At 40.4% G+C, this 15,634-nt stretch overlaps 1 protein-coding gene across 3 annotated transcripts in view; it reads left to right on the forward strand.

Moving 5' to 3' along the window:
- The window catches only part of LOC145541502 (protein bicaudal D homolog 1-like), a 43,275-nt gene extending 27,993 nt beyond the window's left edge, over window positions 1-15,282 (forward strand). For 2 of the 3 annotated variants that reach the window (XR_014079072.1, XM_081578167.1), the window contains exon 2: window positions 14,983-15,282. Coding sequence is in view for 1 of the 3 variants with exons in the window: in XM_081578167.1 (XP_081434293.1) it covers window positions 14,983-15,045 (63 nt within the window). In the remaining 2 variants the exon portion in view is untranslated. Of the gene's footprint in view, window positions 1-10,763; window positions 11,046-14,982 lie in introns of all 3 variants that reach the window. The other variant, XR_014079071.1, reaches the window with a different exon arrangement.
- Window positions 15,283-15,634: the final 352 nt, after the last annotated feature.

Here is a 15,634-nt window from a genome sequence, read left to right on the forward strand (position 1 = left end):
TAATAGGTAGCTAACTTATTAAGGTAATAATAACCAGAAACATATCTGCTAGATCAGTGGGTTTCAGACTTTTATACTTCAGCTCACAATGAGAAATATTTTCTTTTGCCTCCTACAACATGCCAACATATGCATGCTTGCTAAACTCACTTCAGTCGTGTCCAATTCTTTGCGACCCCATGGACTGTAGCCTGCGAGGCACCTCTGTCCATGGGATTCTCCAGGCAAGAATACTGGAGTGGGTTGTCAAGCCCTCCTCTAGGAGATCTTCCTGACCTAGGGATCAAATCCAAATTTCTTACATCTCCTGCATTGGCAGGCTGGTTCTTTACCACTAGTCCCACCTGGGACGCCCATACTAATATATAAGCAAATTAAATAGAATTTTCATGAATCAATATTCCCCAAAGAATAGCAAGGAGAAATAAGAAAGCCTTCCTCAGTGATCAGTGCAAAGAAATAGAAGATAACAATAGAATAGGAAAGACTAGAGATCTCTTCAAGAAAATTAGAGATACCAAGGGGACATTTCATGCAAAGATGGGCTCAATAAAGGACAGAAATGGTATGGACCTAACAGAAGCATAAGATATTAAGAAGAACTGGCAAGAATACTCAGAAGAACTGTACAAAAAAGATCTTTACAACCCAGATAATCACGATGGTGTGATCAGTCACCTAGAGCCAGACATTCTGGAATGTGAAGTCAAGTGGGCCTTAGGAAGCATCACTACAAACAAAGCTAGTGGAGGTGATGGAATTCCAGTTGAGCTATTTCAAATCCTAAAAGATATGCTGTGAAAGTGCTGCACTCAGTATGCCAGCAAATTTGGAAAACTCAGCAGTGGCCACAGGACTGGAAAAGGTCAGTTTTCATTCCAATCCCAAAGAAAGGCAATGCCAAAAAATGCTCAAACTACCGCACAATTGCACTCATCTCACACGCTGGTAAAGTAATGCTCAAAATTCTCCAAGCCAGGCTTCAGCAATATGTGAGCCGTGAACTTCCAGATGTTCAAGCTGGTTTTAGAAAAGGCAGAGGAACCAGAGATCAAATTGCCAACACCAGGTGGATCATCGAAAAAGCAAGAGAGTTCCAGAAAAACATCTATTTCTGCTTTACTGACTATGCCAAAGCCTTTAACTGTGTGGATCACAATAAACTGTGGAAAATTCTGAAATAGCTGGGAATACCAGACCACCTGACCTGCCTCTTGAGAAACCTGTATGCAGGTCAGGAAGCAACAGTTAGAACTGGACATGGAACAACAGACTGGTTCCAAATAGGAAAAGGAGTACATCAAGGCTGTATATTGTCACCCTGCTTATTTAACTTACATGCAGAGTAGTACATCATGAGAAACGCTGGGCTGGATGAAGCACAAACTGCAATCAAGATTGCCGGGAGAAATATCAGTAACCTCAGATATGCAGATGACACCACCCTTATGGCAGAAAGTGAAGAAGAACTGAAGAGCCTCTTGATGAAAGTGAAAGAGGAGAGTGAAAAAGTTGGCTTAAAGCTCAACATTCAGAAAACTAAGATCATGGCATCTGGTCCCATCACTTCATGGCAAATAGTTGGGGAAACAGTGGAAACAGTGGCTGACTTTATTTTTCTGGGCTCCAAAATCACTGCAGATGGTGACTGCAGCCATGAAATTAAAAGACGTTTATTCCTTGGAAGGAAAGTTATGACCAACCTAGACAGCATATTAAAAAGCAAAGAGATTACTTTCCCAACAAAGATCCGTCTAGTCAAGGCTATGGTTTTTCCAGTAGTCATGTATGGATGTGAGAGTTGGACTATAAAGAAAGCTGAGTGCAGAAGAATTGATGCTTTTGAACTGTGGTGTTGGAGAAGACTCTTGAGAGTCCCTTGGACTGCAAGGAGATCCAACTAGTCCATCCTAAAGGAGATCAGTCCTGAATATTCATTGGAAGGACTGATGTTGAAGCTGAAACTCCAATACTTTGGCCACCTGATGCGAAGAGCTGACTCATTTGAAAAGTCCCTGATGCTGGGAAAGATTGAAGGTAGGAGGAGAAGAGGACAACAGAGCATGAGATGGTTGGATGGCATCACCAACTTGATGGACATGAGTTTGGGTAAACTCCGGGAGTTGGTGATGGACAGGATGGCCTGGGGTGCTGCAGTCCATGGGGTAGCAAAGAGTGGGACATGACTGAGCGAGTGAACTGAATTGAATTGAACTGGTGTATAATACCCTCTAATATTTTTCCTGTTCTATTTTTTTTCATTTTTGGCAATGCCGGTTGTGTAAATTTATTTTTATGAACCACAAATGGGTTCCCTGGAGTAGGAAATGGCAACCCACTCCAGTATTTTTGCCTGTAGAATCTGTGGACAGAGGAACCTGGCAGGCTACAGACCAAGGGTCACAAAGAGTTGGACACAACTGAACACAATGGGTCCCCAAAAGTGGGTCTGAATCATTTAGTCCACTTGCTATCAGAAAGTATGGATTCAGCTTTTTGTTTTAGGAAAAAACAAAAAAAATTTGGAAAAAAATTATCAAAAACAAATGTATACATGTTCGTGAATGTTTTCATGGAAAATAATCTGATGATACAATAGGCCAGCCAGGCAAATTAAATGATCTAGGAATATAGATGCATGCCAAGTCACTTCAGTCATGTCCAACTCTTTGCAACCCTACGGGGTTCTACAGGCAAGAATACTAGAATGGGTTGCCATGCCCTCCTCCAGGGGATCTTTCCGACCCAGGGATCAAACCTATATCCCCTGCCTCTCCTGCATTGCAGGTGGATTCTTTACTGCTGAGCCATCAGGGATGCCCAGGAATACAGATAGATCTTAAGAAAATGTATCTGAACACAGAAGCAGGATTAGGGCTCCATGTGGATGCTTGTTTATTGAGATAGATAAGAAATAAAATGGGTGGAAAATGTAAAAGTGAAAGTGTTAGTCGCTCAGATCCCATGGACTATAGCCGCCAGGCTCCTTTGTCCGTAGGTTTCTCCAAGCAAGAATACTGGAGTGGGTTGCCATATACTTCTCCAAGGGATCTTCCCAACCCAAGGATCGAACCCGCATTGCAGGCAGATTCTTTACTATCTGAGCCCCCAGGGAAGCCAAAAATGGGTGAAGGAGGTTTAAAAAGGAAGAAGCACATTGAGGAGTCATCCCTGGTGGCCCAGTGGTTAAGACTCCAAGGTTCCATTGCAGGGGGTATAAGTTTGGTTCCTGGATCCCTGGTCTGGGAAATCACATCCCACAAGCCACACAGCCAGGTGCCAGGCAGGGGTTGGGTTGGGGGGAAAGCACACTGAGAAGAGGTTAAAGAGTAATTCCAGGAAGAGCTTATAGCCATATGCCAGTTTCTCATTCTCTATGCCAAGTTTCTGATTCCCTTATCACATTCCTCTTACTCTTCAAACTTTATATGCTGATGTTCTAATGCAATAATTCAATCATACTGCTTTAGCCTGAAGCTTGATTTGGAGGACTGATAACCCAATCTTGTTTTGATGACATTTTGAACTTGGAGCTAATAGAGATCTCTGTTTTGTCTAACTTAGCTCAGCCTAAAAAATTATACTAGCAATAATAACAGTATCATTTTACAATGAAAGTTGAATTGGAATGTGAATGAAAGTGCTACTGGCCAAGGGCCCTTTTCCACTAATTATGCCTTATTTGAAAATCTGACCCAAGTATCTGACAATCAAAGAGGATAGCTTTCATCTTGCCATTTTTGTTCACAGTTATTCCATCTGGTTCTTATAACCAGAAGAAAACTTGGCACTTTCATCCAATGAGAGTGACTGTCAGTTCTCAAAACATCTTATTTTCTCTTTGCTGAGAATAAGTGACAACTGATCTCAAAGTATGAGTACTTATCATGTAAAACAAGAGACTTGGGGTGAGGGGTTTTATTTTTTCTTCAGAAAATAGGGCTGGAAGAGCATTTTGGTGTCAACAGATATCTCATACTATCTTCTAACAGTATAATCTAATTATATCTCTTTGTGTTTGTGTCTGAATTTTCAGTTCAACTTAACAAATACTTTTTGAGCACCTGCTATATGGAATGAAATGAGCCAAGCACAAACGAATATAGCAAGTTGTATTAGTCAGGGAAATGGCTGTAGCTCTGTAAGAAAGAAAACACTGGGTTTCAGTGGCTTAACCCCCTGAAAGTTAATGTCACCCTCACTTAATAACTCAGTGATGGTATTCCAGGCAGCTTTCTTTCAGCTGATGATCCAAGGGTTTGGGCTCTACCTCTTGAGTTCTTGCCATGCTTTAGGGTTCCAGAATTTTTGGCTTCAAACTGCCTAAGAGGAGGAAGAGTGAGGAAGGCAGGCACACTTCTTTCTTTTTTTTTTTCTTTAATTCTTAAAAAAAAAATTATTTTCCACTGGGACTTCTCTTGTGGTCCAGTGGTTAAGAGTCCGCCTGCCAATGCAGGAGACATGGGTTCCATACCCAGTCTGGGAAGATCCCACATGCCTCAGTGCAACCAAGCCCAGTGAACAACTCAACTACTGAAGCCTGCGTGCTCTGCGACAAGAGAAGCCACCACAGTGAGAGGCCCGTGCACTGCAACTAGAGAGTAGTCCCAGCGCCACGCAGCTAGAGAAAGTCTGCCCACATACAGCAACAAAGACCCAGCACAGCTATAAATAAATAATTCTTTCTCATTATGGTTTATTATAGGATATTGAATACAGTTCTCTGTGCTATACAGCAGGACTTTGTTGTTCATCCATTACAGATATATATATATATAAAAGCTTACATCTGCTAACCCCAACCTCTCGGCAACCACCAATCTGTTCTCTGTCCCATGATCCTGTTTCTGTTTCATAGATAGGTTCATTTATGTGGTATTTTAGATTCCACATGTAAGTGATATCAGACAGTATTTGTCTTTCTCTTTCTGACTTACTTCTATCATACTTGCTAGTATGATCATCTCTAGTTGCATCCATGTTGCTGCAAATGGCATTATTTTGTACTTTTAATGGCTGAGTAGTATTTCATTGTATGTACGTACCACATTTTCTTTATCCATTCATCTGTGAGAGGAACAGTTTTATTTCATGGGTGTTTAGGTTGTTTCCTTGTCTTGACTATTGTGAATAGTGCTGCTATGAACACAGGGCTGCATGTATCATTTTGAATTATAGTTTTGTCCATACATATCCCCAAGAGTGGGATTGCTGAATCACCTGGTGGCTCCATTTTTAATTTTCCTAGGCCCCTCCCACCATGTTGTTTTCCATAGTGATTGCACCAGCTTACATTCCCACCAACAGTATAGGGAGGTTCCCTTTCCTCCACACTCTCTCTAGCATTTGTCATTTGTAGATTTTTTAACGATGGCCATTCTGACTAGTGTGAGGTGATAGGTTTGTAGCTTTGATTTGCATTTCTCTAATAATTAGCGATGTTGAGCATCTTTTCATGCAGACATATTTCTGCAAACACCCAGCCCAGAAGTGACACCTGTCCCTTCCACTTAAATTCAACTATTAAGAACAAGTCATTCAGGCACACCTGGCTGTACAATACTGACCAATGTAGTCACTGGTTGAGTAGCCACTTCCTGCAACAAGTTCATACTCAGGAAGGAAGAGAACAAACTAAAGGTCTCTAGAACCTTCCTCAGAGTAGAGAGAGAGGTCAACAAGGGAGCTATTGTGGAGGTGACTTTGAGAAGATGATTCTTGATTAACAAACAGAACTGCCAGACAGTGCTGGTAAGAGGGGTGTTCCAGATGGAGTGACTGGCATTAACACAGCGTGGAGGTGGGGAGAGAATGTTGAGAAACTAGTTTTCCTGGAACAAGGCTTTGCATAGGAGAGAGCTCAAGATTAAAAGGTTGTTTAGGTCAACATTAATGCCTTGAATGTTGGGAGTTTGAATCCTGTGCTTCCATTATCACGATTATCATGCATTTTTAACACAAGGGCCCCAGAACAATGAGAGCACTAATCCGTGATGAATAACAGTCACAGAGCAGACAATACATTCTGTATGAAGGGATTTCATCTCTTCAGATGGTAATACTGAGGACAGCATCGTATTGCATTCACAGGCTGTAATAGAGTCCAACATTTTGCCTTTGTTCCCATGCGTCTTGGTGTTTACGAAGTACAATCCAAACATTTACACCTCACTCTTGCTCCTTCTCTCAGGATTATCTCACACAGTTATCTAGAGATGCAGGGAGTAGCCTTACACACGGACAGCACATGGCAGCCGTGCCTTCTCTCAGGTACCGCAGAGGACCTTCCTGGGGCTGTGAACTCTAAATGCCAACACCAAACACTGCACATTCCGAAAATATGATTTCCCTTCCCCTTCAACCAATGACGCAGTCACAATATTAAGGTCAGCGATGGCGTGTAATTTATTGTGGCTGTTGTTGTGGAAGTCATATCTGACTCTGCAACTCCATGGACTGTAGCTTGCCAGGCTCCTCTGTCCATGGGATTTCCCAGGCAAGAATACTGGAGTGGATTGCCATTTCCTTCTCCAGGGGATCTTCCTGACCCAGGAATCTATTGAACATTTAATGGGCAGGAATATTTGTTTTTAAAATTCAGGGGCAAAGAGACAAGAGGGGCACATACGACAGCACTGGGGAGCCTTAGGAAGTGGACTAGAAATTAAACTTCTTCTGAAAGTATTTAGGTTTCTGACTCTAGTGTTCTGTGAATTGTGACTTTGATGTACAGCCCTTCAAATACAACAGTGACTTTAAAATATATCCAAGAAGAACATTTTAAAAATTCTGATTGCAGGTAGAATCTGATTGTTTGAATTGTGCTGTGTATATCAATGTACTGGTTGTCTACCCTTTTGGGAATAGGGTAGGAAAGAAAGAGACAAACAGATTACAGAGAGATGCTGCCTTTGTCTCTTCCACAGAAGTCTTATTTGAGGCTGTTTTACCTGCCTTGCCAGGTACTTTCTTATTCTTTCATTCTCATTTAATATAATGCAGTTTTCAAAACAGTTTAAAAGCCAATGTGATCTTGGTTTAAAACAGTCTAAATAGGTATGATAGAAACTAGAGTTTGGTTGTACAGAGCTCTCAAGTATGTTTAGTTGTACATACTTAATCTGTTTTGTGTCATAAAATGAGACAATTATGAGCAATTATTTTCATAACCATCAGTATTTTTAAAGTTCACATTCATAACCATTTTTCCCCACCATAAAATTAACCCCAAAATTTAAAAGATAATATTTGAAGTTGGAAAAGATACTGTGAGATGAACAGTTTCATTCATCGATGCTGTTCATTTTAATAAAAACAAATTTTCTGGAAAGTAATTTGGCAAAAATATATCAAGGATTGAAAATGTCTATTCCATTTGTTTCTGTTAAATACGCATTCATAAACAGCAAAAAGATACTCTCCTCTCAAAAAAAAAAACAACCCAAAGTCTTAATGGAGGTTTTCTCTTGGTGATAATAGGTAGTTTTACTTTGGAGTTACATATTTTTAAAAAATGTTTCCCCAGTGAAAAAGTATTATTTTTATGATTATGGTGAAAATCCTTTCCATATTAAAGAATATTTATAAATATTTTTAATGAAATAAGTTATTCAAAGTATTCAGCAAGAATACCATATTTTATAAAGAATATAATATAAACTAATTCTATACGTACTTGTGTGCTTATGTACAAATATACAACCATTCACTGAATAAATTCATCTGTCTTCTAAGGCCTAAAATGGGGTACAAATAAACTAAGTCTAAAACCATGTTTATCAACATGAATTATGGATTATTTTTAATTTTATTTAATTTTTAATTTTCCTGAGCTTGTATTGATTTCATATTAAAAAATAAAAAACTTAAAATCAAATGGAAAAAAAAATCTTTACAGAGCATGATTATATCATCCCAGGTGGCTCAGTAGTAAAGAATCCACCTGCCAATGCAGGAGATGCAGGATACAAAGGAGATGCAAATTTGATCCCCAGGTCAGGAAGATCCCCTGGAAAAGGAAATGGCAACCCATTCCAGTATTCTCACCTGAAAAATTCCATGGATAGAGGAGCCTGGCTGGCTACAGTCCATGGGGTCACAGAGTCAGAGATGACTTAGCGACTAAACAGCAACATTCACTGTATGGTTTTAAATCATGTCAAGTTGTCAGCTTCCTCATTTGTAAATTAAGGGGATTAGGCTAGATGTTCTCTAAGGTATTTACTAGGCCTAAAAGACTCTCAGTCTATGAACTTTATAGCCCCAGTACCTAATAAATATGAAAGAAATGGACCGAATCTATTGTAAATCTAAAAGGACTCCAACCTTGGGTGTCATGATACAATAATCAGAACACAGCCTTAAAGAAACTTAATAAGAATCCTGGCTGGATCTCAAAAGTGGGGATAATACCAAAGTTCCCAAAGGATTGAAAAAGAATTGAAATGTGTGAAATGTGATAACAAATCTGAAGGTCTTCAAATATTGGCTGACACGGAGTAAATGATTGTTTTCTCAACAATCCAAGACTTGATCAGTATATTTGCCAGATTGCCCAAGACTGTCATTTCCAGTCCCTGGATCTAAACTCCCATCTTGAACCCTGCAGAAAGTGGGGATAATACCAAAGTTCCCAAAGGATTGAAAAAGAATTGAAATGTGTGAAATGTGATAACAAATCTGAAGGTCTTCGAATATTGGCTGACACGGAGTAAATGATTGTTTTCTCAACAATCCAAGACTTGATCAGTATATTTGCCAGATTGCCCAAGACTGTCATTTCCAGTCCCTGGATCTAAACTCCCATCTTGAACCCTGCAGCTGGATGGGGAGAGTGACCCTTGTGAGGACTAAGCCATTTCAACTTGGTGAAGTTGAGACATGGGTACGGGTGGGACCCTAGTGACCAGGTCTTCAGGGTTCTCTAGTCCTGGGTGAGGAGAACCAGGTGGCACAGAGAAGAAGCCTGGCTATGTATTTCCCTTTGCTCCTGCTTGCTCACCTGCCCACCAGTCTTTCTTCCTTCTCCCCTCCCTTCCTTCAGAAAGAAAAAATTAACAATATAGATCCCATAGCAGTCTCCATGCTTGGCATCAGAGTCTGAATATTAAGTAAGATTGGCGCTGACCTTAAGGAGCTTATCATCTCATAGGAGAGTCAGATACGCATAAAAATCACAGGCCCATGTGATCAGCCCTGAACATAGAGTCAATCTATGGTCCAGAAGAGGGTGAACTTGGTTCTCTTTGCAACAAATAGTGGATGGGCTACAGGACATGGTGGGAGAAGGCCTCTCAGAGGTAATCCCCCCGAGGTAATTGTTCTTTATAACAGAAGTAGAATTTTTCTCCAGCGGTCAAGATGTTTTTGGAGTAGAGAGGGGAGCACCCTGGCAGGAGCTACACTTGGAGACATCAATAGCCCAGCTCCTCTCGTAGAGCACTTCTAAGAACTGAGCCTGCCAAAGAGAAATGTGTGAGCTAAGGAGAGGACGGAAATGAGGCTGATGTCCAAATCAGATCAGGAAGGGTGTAGACCATGCTTAAGAATTAAGAACAGCAACTCAACAATAGAAAAACAAAACAAAACAACAACAACAACAAGACCCTAGATTAAAAAAAAAAAAAAAAAAGGACTTCACTAGACATGTCTCCAAAAGAGAAAAAAGATGTACAAATGGCCAACAAACATGAAAAGATGTTCCATTTCACTAATCACAAGGGACTGACCACTGTAAAATAAGAACAATATAGTAGTCTCTCCAGCATCACTACCTTTGCATTTTGGGACCATTATTAAGTAAAATAAGGGTTACTTGAACACAAGCACTGAGATATCATGACAGTTGAGCTGATAATCAAGACGGCTGCTAAGTGACTACAGGGTGGATTCACTGGACAAGGGAATGATTCACGTCCTGTGTGGGTTGGAGTAGGGTGGCTCGCAATTTCATCATGCTACTCAGAATGGCCCACAGTTTAAAACTTATGAATTGTTTCTTTCTGGAATTTTTCCATGTAATATTTTTGAACCATGGCTAACTGAAACCATGGAAAGTGAAACCACAGATAAGAGGGGACTAATGTAATAAGTACTGGTGAAGATATGGAAAAATTAGAACCCTTGTGCACTGTTGATGGGAATGTAAAATAGTGTAGCCACTATGGAAAATGGTATGAAAGTTCCTCAAAAAATAGAATTATCATGTGATCCAATAATCCCATTTCCTTGGTATGTATCCAAAAGGATTGAAAGCAGGATTTTGAAGAGAGAGGTGTTTGTCCACTTTTGCTCAAAGTAGCATTATTCACAATAGCCAAGAGATGGCAACAACCCAAGTGTCCATCAGTGGATGAATCGCTGAATAAAATGTGGTGATCTCCATGTAGAGTGGAATATTAATATTATTCAGTCTTAAAAAGGAAGTCTTGTTGCCTGCCACAGTGTGGATGAACCTTGAGGATATTATGCTAAGTAAAATAAGCCAGTCACAAGAGGACAGATGCTCTATGATTCCACTTACATGAAGTATCTAAAGTTCTTAAACTCAGAGAGACAGGAAGCAGAATAGTGATTATCAAGAACTAGGAGAGGGGAAATGGGGAATTATTCAGTGGATACAGAGTTTCAGCCTCTGCAAGATGAAGAAGTTCAAGAGATCTCTTCAGCACAACAATGTGCTTATAGTTAATTAACACAAATGTATGGTATACTTAAAAATGGTTACAGTAGTAAACTTCATGTTTTTGTTTTTTTTTTACCAGAATAAGAAAGAAAGAATTGGGAAGTCTCTTGAAGGCAATGGGCCATTCCCTGAAGTATTTTAAAGCTGGGAGGGACAAGGCTACACTTGCATTTCAGACAGCAACCTCTTGGGAATGTGTCTGATGGATTGACTATGAAATGGGCTGGAGCCTGGAGGGACTGACTGGAGGGCTTGCCATGGACCAATTATGCTACTGTGCCTTGTGCTCAGTTGTGTCTGACTCTTTTTCAACTCCATGGACTATAGCCCACCAGGATCCTCCATCCATGGAATTTCCCAGGTGAGAATGCTGGAGAGGGTTGCCATTTCCTCCTCCAGGGGATCTTCCTGATCCAGGGATGGAACCGGAGTCTTGATTGGCAGGTGGATTCTTTACCCCTAGCACCGCCTGGGAAGCCCATCGTCCAGATGTAGGTTCATGATAGTGTGACCAGCTCAGAGAGAAACAGGAAGGAGATGTAACAGCATGCAGGAATGCAGGTGTGGCTGGGAACCGCTGTTGTCGTTCCTGAGGTATATAACCTTGGGACTTGTCCAGCTGGGCGTGCTGTTAATACTGCCAGGAGAGATAATTTAATTCAAGAGTTCTCCTTGTTAGAAATCACATTAACTGCTTGTGATTCTTGTTCTGTATGATGGGGACAAGGATCTTTAGTGTGTATGTATGTGTATTTTTCTTTTTTTCTTTTTCCTTTTTTTTATCAGTGATTGTTAAAAATTGATCCCTTGTATTAATTGATTCCCTTGTATACTGTCATTCAAAGTTGCAATTTTTCTAAAGCCAGTTAGAGTCCTGATTCAGCTAATATCTCTAGAAATTCAGCAAATTTCCACTGATCTTTCCATTATCACCATTCTATAGAATTTCCCAGCGATGGTATCATTCTCCAGAAATATATACTGAGTAAAACCTTTCTGAATCCCCACATTTGAGAAAAACTATTGCAGTGAATGTTTTCCTTTGTACAAATATTAATATATTAACATGTGGCTTCTGGAGAGAAGTATGTCACAATAACCTGGTAAAAAGAACAAGGCCTCCTTGAAATTCAGGTGCTGGGAGGTCATATAGGATGCTTTCACATGAGGGATTCTGTCAGGCATACCATGGTCTCAGCATAATTCAAATTTTGACTCAAAATAACATGGTTCTCTATGTCACTGGCTTTGGGGATTGCTTGTGAAATGTGACCATCGCTGAATGCCAAAAGCCAAGAATAATTTCTTCTAAATTAATCATGAATGATCTTTGGTAAAATAATGTTGTGTGTTAAAATCATCTTTAATGTTACAATTTACAAAACATCACATCTCTTGTTTTTGTCCTTTGATATTTCATTTACTGTTTCTGAGCTTGGATAAGTTATAATTCTTCTAAAGATGTCATAACTGCTTGTTTCTGCTTTCCACTACTTTGCTGTGACTTGATTTATATGTTTAATTGTTAAATCTATCTAAGGATTTTTTTGTATAATGTGAATTAAATTGTTTTTCAATATTGCTGGCATCAAGAAATAAATCCTGGAGGGGTTTTACTTCTCCATAAAGCAGACAATTTGCATCTTTTGTAAAGTGCGTAGCACAGTACAAAAATGAGGTAATTTAAGCCAGAGGAAACAATTTTTTTTTTCACTCCATCTCTCCCTTGGAAAATATTTGAAGTACAGTAGTCACATATCTAATTTTCCTTGAAGGTACTTTTGGAGAGAATCCAGGAAAACCACCCTTTGTGAAACTGATGAATGTTGCATCTTTAAACTTGGTCCCACTCAAAAAAAAAATTAACTACCAAGCATGTTTAAATGTCTATGTTAGTTACTGTGGTACAAATTATATTCACTAGAAGTTTCCTGCTGAGAAAAACGATGAAGTATGTAAGATGAATGCCTTCACTGTGATTATTCTCTTTGGGAGCTAGAAAATAACTACTTAGAAAGATTATGCATGAGGGTAATTGCTGTTTAATGGAGAAAAACTGAGGAAAATAATTATATGAGAGAAGGAGATATTTCCTAACTATCTGTCATTTAAAAATAAGAAACAAAAAAGAAAACATAGTATGTTTTTCAGAAAGACTTGGAAGGGATGCCAAAAGGTGACACTCTAATGGGACACACACAAAAGAACTTTCCATGAAGAAATCTGAGATTACCATGTGTAAAAGTCCTTGTAGAGCCATCACCAATGTGTGTTTTACTATGACAGTCAATCACCTTTATTTGACATCTCTCCATAGCTGCAGTGGAGGACACACCCAAGTGAGATGTCAGCCATTGGAAGCAGGAGGCGCCATTAGAAAGATACATCATTCCAGGGGGGTGGGGGGGGAAGGGGAAGGGGTGGGGGGAGTGGAGAGGGCAAGGTAAGGTGGCCTTTAATCTCCTCTTAATCTCCTATTTAGTGCATTGAAGAAATATGAGGAAGCTAATGCTGCTGCTAAGTCGCTTCAGTCGTGTCCGACTCTGTGCGACCCCATAGACGGCAGCCCACCAGGCTCCGCCGTCCCTGGGATTCTCCAGGCAAGAACACTGGAGTGGGGTGCCATTGCCTTCTCCCAATGGAGAGAGTAGCATGGAAACAAATACACTACAATATGCAAAACAGCCAGCAGGACATTGCTGTATGGCTCACAAAGCTCAAACTGGTGCTCTGTGACAACAACCTAGAGGGGTGGGATGGGGTGGGAGGTGGGAGGGAGGTTCAAGAGACAGGGGACATATGTATACCTATGGCTGATTCCTGTTGATGTATAGCAGAACCAACACAATTCTGTAATTCAATTATCCTTTAATTAAAAATAAACTGTAAAAAATGTCTGTATAAACATAAGAATATATCCACATATGTGCACATGTATATATACACACATATGCATACTTAAGACATATATATATAGTTAAAACACATGCATTTTTTATAAAACAGGTAACATTCATGCTATTAATACTCATTTTAATCAGGTAAATTAAAAGTAATTAGTTTAGTAACTGAGTTTACATTAAAACTCAAAAGGACACATTTTCAAACTTCTTAAAAGAGCACAGTTATAGAATAGGAAAAAAACTACCTGCTAACTATATCATAAATAGTTAAGCAAACTATATCATAAATAAATAAGCCATACTCACCCCTAATTGCTTTTGCGATGATAAAGGATGCACCATGTTTCCGGCTGCATCTAGGCTGTACTTAAGCTAATAAAGGCCTATATTTATGAGCATATATTGCATATTCAGATAGCATCTTGTTGATGTTCTCTTCTGTTGGAGCGGCATTCTTCAGTCTATAGACATGAGCCCCTGCAATATGCCTGTCAGAATTCTCCAGCCCTGCCTCAGAGGAGCTGATGGTCTGGAGGCAGAAGAAGGAGCGGCCCTGTGAACTATTCAGTGTGACTGGTTTGCCGTTGTTCAACAACACGGGAATCAGTAACCAGACAAGACAATTAGGATGCAGCTGGGGGAAATCTCCCTTTCCTTTAAACTTCCAGAGCACTTTGTCTGTGCTTCTTATGGCACCTCCTCTTTCCTCTCTGATGTTACTGTTGTTCCTGAGTTTTCCCCCTACTCAAGAGTGAATGACTGGTGGGCAAGCTCCAGTGCAGATTCTTCTTTGATCCCCCACACAGAGCCTAGCCTAGCCCTGCCTAGCATTGCCACTGGTGAATATTTGTTATTTGAATAAAATGAGGGACACAGACAGTGTTTGTGTGTGAAGGGCATGGAAGGAGGGGCAAGGGTTTATGTGAAGATTCTCATGTTGATCAAAAATAGATTTAAATCAAATAATAAATGTCTGAAGCAGGATTGCTTTTTACCTCTATAGCATCCATTCATCTTTTTTTTTCGTAGCGAGGACTACATGATTTTCCTTTGGGGAACTGCAACTCCCCTGTTGCATGTCCCCTTGGCCTAGATAATCTCACTGTCATGGAGACGGAACTCAGGCAAAACCAGGACAAAAATTGGCAGTGATTCCCCCTGGTGATAGCCTGTCAACTGGCATGATGGAGATTATCCATTTGGTCGGCCATCCTTCGGCAGATGAAAGATGGCTATCCATTCTCGGTCACTTCTCCCACTAAGAGGTGGAGCCTATGACCCGTCCCTTCAGTCTGGGTAGGTTCTGTGACTGCTCTGACCAAGAATAAGTGAAAGTGACTGCCACTTTCAGTGCCTAGCTCTCATAGACCTCTTCCACTTTTTGTCCCTTGGCAGGTTTGCTCTTGGAGGCCCGAGGCACCATTTAAGTTCAATTACCCTGACGCCACCATGCTGTAAGGAAGCCAAAGCTAGCCACATTGAGAGGTCCTGTGAAGAAAGCCATGCCCAGGCAGCACCCAGTGGTTCCAGCCATCCTGGCCCAAGTGCGTAACGTCTGAATGAAGAAGCCTTCATGTGACCCCAGCCTCAGAAGCCATCTGACTACAGCTGCATGAGTGGCCCCAATAAGAACTGCCCAGATGAACCCATCAACCCCCAAACCATGAGAAATGACAGTAAATTATTGTTTTGATCTGATAAGTTTTGAGGTGATTTGTTATACAGCAAGATAACTAGAACACATCTAGACTCCCAGCTCTTCAGAAGACTGTTGTGCAACTTTTCCTTCCAGTTTCAAAAGAGTCTCCTTATTCCACCATTATAATTTTTTTTGAAAATTTATTTTGCTGCACTGGGCCTTAGTTGGAGCACTCAGAATCTTTGATCGTCATTTTGGCATGCAGAATCTAGTTTCCCGACCAGGGCTAGGATCCACACCTCTGCACTGGGAGCATGGAGTCTTAGACACTGTATGACCAGAAAAGTCCCATCCTTCATTAATAATTGTAATACTGCCTTGTGTTCTGGTAGCACATGAAGTGTTACT

The sequence above is a fragment of the Giraffa tippelskirchi genome, chromosome 3 (genome assembly GCF_054371585.1).
Source record: "Giraffa tippelskirchi isolate mGirTip1 chromosome 3, T2T-mGirTip1v1.2.pri, whole genome shotgun sequence".
Taxonomy (NCBI): Eukaryota; Metazoa; Chordata; class Mammalia; order Artiodactyla; family Giraffidae; genus Giraffa; species Giraffa tippelskirchi.